This window comes from Antechinus flavipes, chromosome 5 (genome assembly GCF_016432865.1).
Source record: "Antechinus flavipes isolate AdamAnt ecotype Samford, QLD, Australia chromosome 5, AdamAnt_v2, whole genome shotgun sequence".
NCBI classification, from domain to species: domain Eukaryota; kingdom Metazoa; phylum Chordata; class Mammalia; order Dasyuromorphia; family Dasyuridae; genus Antechinus; species Antechinus flavipes.
The window spans coordinates 299,535,157-299,541,900 of NC_067402.1; the positions used below are offsets into that span (position 1 = coordinate 299,535,157).

General features: G+C 41.2%; 1 protein-coding gene across 1 annotated transcript; it reads left to right on the forward strand.

Moving 5' to 3' along the window:
* Nucleotides 1-475: 475 nt before the first annotated feature.
* LOC127538037 (ras-like protein) lies at nt 476-1,036 on the forward strand. The gene has a single exon (XM_051961509.1). It carries the CDS (start codon nt 476-478, stop codon nt 1,034-1,036), a length of 561 nt encoding a protein of 186 aa, XP_051817469.1.
* The last annotated feature ends 5,708 nt before the right edge of the window (nt 1,037-6,744 follow it).

The following is a 6,744-nucleotide window of genomic DNA, read 5'->3' on the forward strand; positions in this document are numbered from 1 at the left end:
GAGCTGCAGACCCGGCAGCCGCCCAAACCGAAGCTCTTTGGGCTACATTACTGTGGAGGAGCGTGGCCTGTAGAAATAATGAGCATTCTCTGGCCTCCTAGAACCTTCGGAATTGACCGCGGGGTCTTCTGGTCGGTCGGGGGTTTGAGAAGGGCGCCAGTGAATCCGAGAGTGTCTTGGAGAAGCCGGACAGAATGGGAGGGCCTGGAGCCCACGTGCTCTAATGGGTTTGGAATTGGTCAGAAGAACCAGAGGAGTCAGAGATTTTTAGTATCTGAAGTTCTTTCCCTGGGGGGAGGGTTGAACCTTGTTCAGGTGGGCCCAGAGAGCTGAAAGGGGGCGGGGAAGAGGTTTGGCAAAGAATTAAAACTGGAGGCCAGAGAAGTGACCTCCTGTGAAATGGGCTGACTTCTTGCAGCTTCTTCCTTGCAGCCTGGAAAGTGACTAGAGGCCACTTGAGCCCTTTCCAGTTCTCATGGCTTCTTGTGTCCATACCTCCATCGGTGATTCAGACGGACTCACAACCAAGATGTATAAGTTGGCGGTGATGGGCACCTGTTCTGTGGGCAAGAGTGCACTGATCATGCAGTTTAGTAGGAATCATTTTGTGACGGAGTATGACCCCACGACCCAAGATTTCTATAGTAAGGATACAATGGTGGACGAAGAGCAGTGTCAGCTGGACATCATGGATACCACAGGCAATGGAGCATTTTATTATCTGAGGGATGAGTCCATAAGCTGGGGAGAGGGATTCCTCTTGGTCTATGCAGTGAATGACCTCTACTCTTTTGAGAATGTGAATTTCTTCTGGGACATTCTGCAGTGGCTCAAGGGCACCGACCGCGTACCCGTGGTGTTGGTGGCAAACAAAGTAGACGTGACCAACAGGCTGGTGGACCCCACAATGGGCCAGGAGGTGGCCAGGAGCTTCGGGTTCCCTTATGTGGAGACCTCAGCCAAGACTGGACAAGGTGTGGAGCAAGCCTTCCATGAGCTGGTTCGAGAAATTCAGAGGAAGCGAGCTGAGGAGTAACTCAAGATTCTCCCTAATACTGAGCAGAAGGAGGCCTGTGGGTGCAAGTGTTGCACCATCCAGTGAACAGGTACACCCTTATCCTGATCCTGCCCCCTAATTCCCCTCTCCCCTGGCCTAGAATATCTCCAGATCCCCTGGCCACTCCCCAGCCTTCAAGACCTTCATCTGGACCCTTCCTTCTGCCTGCTCTTCACTTCCAAGCCCTTTTGGGCCTTTTAAACAGGAGCCACTTGGAGGGACCCGTCTGTGTTTCTATATTAAGAGTTTTGTTTTGGATTTTTCCTTTTGATTCGCCTTTTGAGCAGGAATGACTTAAGTCAATGCCTGGATATCCTGAACAGGCAAGGAAAGACTCCATTTCTCCTTGAGTGCGCAGCCTCCCCCAGCCTCTCTGGCTGCCAGAGGCCCCAGAGAAAGCCAACTTCCTGGAGGCTTTCTCTCCAGTCCGACCCTCATCTTCAGCAGCCTCCTCTGCCTTCCTAGAGGCCATCTGTGGGGTTTTCTTTATTGAGCTTTCTCTTGCTCTCCCAACTGAGACCCTGCCTCCGGAGACCAGGGCAAAGGGGTTCTCTCTCCTGCCCCTGGACTTGGTGTATTTGCTGTCTGGAGCCAGGTCACCACCCCTGTTGTGTCCCAGAAGACCTTGTTTGTGGTGTTGGTGAGGAGCCCTGCTCTGAACTGGTCCCCATTCAGTGACCTTAAAGACCAGACCGGAGGGGTGGGGGGGAGGAGGGATTTTTTTTTTTTGTTACTCATGTTGAGCGTGTTTGTTTTCAACTTGCTTATCATCTGGAGCACTTTTTTTGTTTTTCTTTTGTTTTCTTTTTTTTCTGAGGCGATTGGAGTTAAGTGACTTGCCCGGGCCACACTGTTAGGAAATGTTAAGTGTCTGAAGCCAGATTTGAACTCTAGTCTTCCAAAATTTGGGGCTGATGCTGCAACCTCTGCCCATCTAGCTGCCCCTGGAGCACTTTGAATAGCAGTGAGGGCTTTGGGCGGAATGGGGCTGCCTCCTACCAGCAGGATGCCTTTAGACATAAGTGCTATTAAAATTTGTTTTAGCAGCCAGATGCACCCCTTTAGACATTGCAAGTTGAATTACTTTAATTGCCTCCAAGAGAAGTGGAGTGGGGGGGCCTGGCTATAAATGTTCTGAGCAGATACCTTACAGCTGCAAGTCAGGTGGGAGTCTGCTAAGGAGCCTTCTGACAGGGGCATCTTTTGTATTATCTCAGGATTTATGGTGAAAAGGGCAGGGGGTGATTTTCCTGTTTCAGTTAAAAGTATTAAGGATTCTAAAAATACCTGTTTGGTTTTAGGGGTGGGGAGTGAATGGGAAGAGGAATTCATTTTAAGGGACTTCCTTCACACTTGGATTCAAAGTTGATTCTTTTTCTTTTTCTTGGATTACTTATAAATAAAAGTTTTGGTTTGTTTATACGTGTGTTTCTGGTAGTTTCTTATGGGTTGATATGCTTGGGGTAGGAATCACATGAGGATAGTATGGCCTAGTGGAGAGAGAACTGGGTTTGGGAGTGAGTGTTGTAGCTGTGGGACCTTGGTTTTCAGTTTTCTCACCAGTAAGAAGTGGGGAAGGAGAAGGAGAGGGTTGGTCTAGAATCTCAGATCCCTCTTAACTTTACCAGTAGAGGGGGTCTAAATCTATGAAGCTCCGTTCAATGGGATGATAGTGATCCCTAGAAATACTTTTATCCATCATCTACACATCAAGTGTCATAATATTTATCTCTGATTCTATCATCTCTGTAATAATTAATCATCTCTATTAATGTCATCACTTATTATAGCCCAGTCCTATATCATCTATTATCTCTCATCTTTTTATGTAGTTGTCATTTCTCTCTACACACTCCCTCCACCCCATTTTTAATTTAACATGATCAAAAATACTCATTTTGCATTTCATAATGTTCTCTACTTCTTTGTCCAAAATTTCCTCCCTTCTGACAAGGCAGACTATTCCTTGTTCTCCTAATTTGCCTATAATATCTCCCTTTATATTGAAATCATGAACCCATTTTGACCTTATGTTGGTGTGTAGGGTATTAGATATTAGTCAATGCCTAGGTTTTGTGCCATAGTATTTTCCAATTTTCCTAGCCATTTTTATCCAATAGAAGTCTCAGCCCAGAAACTGGCATCTTTGGGTTTAATCAAACAATTGATCACTATAGTCATTGACCATTTTGTCTTGTATACTTCATCTATTCCACTGATTCTCTACTCTTAGTCCAGCCAACGATTTTAAAGACTGCCTCTTAATAAATATGGGATTAGGTCCAGTATGGCTAGGCAACCTTCTTCTTCAGCATTCATTTTACAAGATTTTGAATTCCCAAGTTATCTTCCTCTTTCTTTCCTCTACCCTCTTTTGGAAGGCAGCTATGCTCACCACTATACCACCAACGCCCCTCTACACTCTTTTGAAGAAGAGATGTAGTTTGATCTCTTTATATCTGAGTTATCATGTAAGACACAACTCCACATTAGTCACAGTGTGAAAGAAGAACCTGATTAAAAGGAAAAAATGAGAAAAGAAAAACAATGCTTCAATCTGCATTAAGAGTCTGTCAGTTCTATATCAGTTCTTTGCAGGTGTCTCAGATCATTCTGTTGCAGAGAAGAGCAGAATTTCTCATAGTTGATCATACAATGTTGCTGATGCTGTGCACAATGTTTTCCTGATTCTGCTCATTTCACTTTGAGTTTGTACAAGTCTTTCCAGGTTTTTCTGAAATCTGCCTGTTCATTTCGTAGTGTACAATAATATTCCTTTATATTCCTATAGCACAACTTATTCAGCCATTCCCCAATTGTTGGGCTTCCCCCTCAGTTTCCAATATTTTGCCACCCTGAAAAGGACTCCTATAAATATTTTTGCATATTCACATATATGTTTATGTATTTATATCATTTCCTTTTTGTGATTTGTGACATTTATGTCCTTTCCTTATCTCTTTGGGATACAGACCTAGTAGTGGTATTGCCCAGTCAAAGTGTATGACTTATCTTACATTATGTATAATGGAGATAAACTAGAAGCTTTTCCCATAAATTCAGGGTGAAACTGTGATGTTCACTGTCACCACTTCTGTCTGACATGGTATGAGAAATGTTAACTGGCACGAAGATGAAAAGAAAATTGAGGGAATAACTATAGGAAGTCAAGAAGATTCACAATTATCACCTTTGCAGGTGATATATTGATGTACCTAAAGAACTTAATTCAGGTAAAAATTAATTGCAATAATACTTTTAGCAAATTTGCAGGAAACAAAAATATCCACACACATCACTGACATTTTAAACTAATACCAATAAATATAGGAAACTAAAGAGAAATATCACATAAAATCACTATAAAATATATAAAATAATTTGGAATTTCCCTACCAAGATAAATACGTAAGAATTATAAAAATACAACTGCAAGTAACTGCGTATTTGCACAGCCAAATAATTGGAAAAGTTATATATTAATTGCTCACAAAATTAAATAAAATGGTTGCTGGCAGATGTGTGCCTGAATGCAGAGAAAAGTATTCATATTAACATTTTGTATTAGGTACTAGTAGCATCCGATAGTATCAATTGAGGAAAAGGAGTTATTAGTGCTGTTATTAGTTACTCCCATTGCTCTAGGGATTTCTGGGAGCCAATGAAAGAAGGGTTTTTTGGGTAATCTCTAGAGCCATTCTTGGAAGATGCAGAGCTTAGAGTCTAGCAGAGCTTGTGCCTACCTTGTGGTGTGAGGGCCACCAGGCTAATCCTCTGGAGAAGAGTTCTTACATCTTTCCTATTTTTGTGTCTTTGCATACCCATATTTTATGATAAAAATTATTCTGCTTACTTCACGGTCTTTGTTAATATAAATCATTGTGCTCACTTTACTTTATTTGTTCATAAAATTTTTCCTAAAACAATCCATTTTGTCACTTTTTACACAATATCATATTACATCATATACAGTATTGCATTCATATACTAAGATTTGTTTAAAAATTAACCCACATTTGATAAGTACTCTATAGTATACATTTCCTATAATTTTATGGCCATATGGGTTACTTTTCTCCTTTCATCTCAATTGATAACTTTGGTAGCCAGAAAATACTCACAGAGCAGTGACATTTTAGGTATAGTTCCAAATTGCTTTACAGATTGGCCTATATATATGTACATATATAATGTCTATATGCATCAGTACATGTGCGCGCATGCGCGCGCACACACACACACACACACACACACACACACACAAAGACAATAGATATAACCAGCAGTCTGTTTTCATAGCAAAGATAATTGGCAAGTACAAGTGAAAATCATTGTGGCTGGTGTGGCTAGCCTCTGTCCATGATCCTGGGTTATTCTAAAAAAATAGCCACCTCATTTCTAGGAAAGATTTTAGACATGGAAAAAAGGAGATGGAGGGAAGCATATTCTCAAAGGAGAATAGGGATTAGGAAAGACTTCTGGTAGAAGATGAACTTAGCTGGGATTTGAACAAAGCTAGAAAATAATTTGTCCTTAATCACTTCAATACACTTAGAGGATATTGGAAAGTATCCACGTGACTTATAAATCCAGGTGTCAGCTGCACAGGTTATTTCCATGTTAGTGCAGATCCATGTCATCAAGCAAGGTGAGGGAAAATCTGAGTCTTCTGAAAAACTGGCAACAATTATGAGGAATACACAGAAACAGAAGTTTTGAAGAGAAGAACAGACTCACTGGGGATTTTAATCACAGAGGAAAGATATCTATGGGAGAACCAAGAATCAAATTCCAAGTGGTCTGCCTCACTTTTCCTTGCTCATAGGCACGCTTTATACTCAACTTTCCCAAGTAAAAACAATACAACATCTGTCCACTTTGAAAATTTGAAGTTGGTGTCTTCTCCACCAGAAAATAATCAGTTCAGAAACTGTCTCTTCTAGGAGAAGGGCTCCTTTCTCTCTCTCTTCTTTAGTCCTATCATATTGGACTAAGAAGGTCCTCTCCTTTGGCTTATTGAAGAGAAGTCATGACTTAGTGAATATTACTATAGTGGCAGAAACTAGGTGAATCCTACAGTCTGTTTCCATAGCAGAGAACATTTGGAAAATAAAGTGAAGGTTTCAGTGCCTAATGTTGCTAACCCTTGTCCATGGTCCCGAATTGTCTAAGAAAGTGGATGCCCTGTATCTAGGTCAGCTGAGTCCCTAGAAAAATCATGCACGTGTTTCTACTGGGTTTATACCCCAAAGAGAACTGCTATAAATATTTTTGCACATGCATATATATTTATGTATTCATGTCCTTTCCTTTTTGTGTGATCTCTTTGGGATACAGACCTAGTACTGGTATCACCCAAAGTATATGCACTGTTGGTTGCTCTTTGGGCACAGCTCCAAATAACTCTAAGAATGGTTGGATCAGTTCAGGACTCCCACACTACATTAGGTGTTTCAATTTTCCCTGTCTTCAACATTTATCACTTTCCTTTTTTGTCATATTGGCCAATCTGATAGGGGTGAGGTGGTCTCTCAGAGTTGTTTTAATTTGCATTTCTTTAATCAAGTGATTTGGAGCACTTCTTCATTTGTCTAGAGAAAGCTTTGATTATTTCATTTGAAATCTGCCTGCTCATATCCTTTGATTTATCTATTGGGGAGTAAATTTTATTCTAATAAATTTGGCTC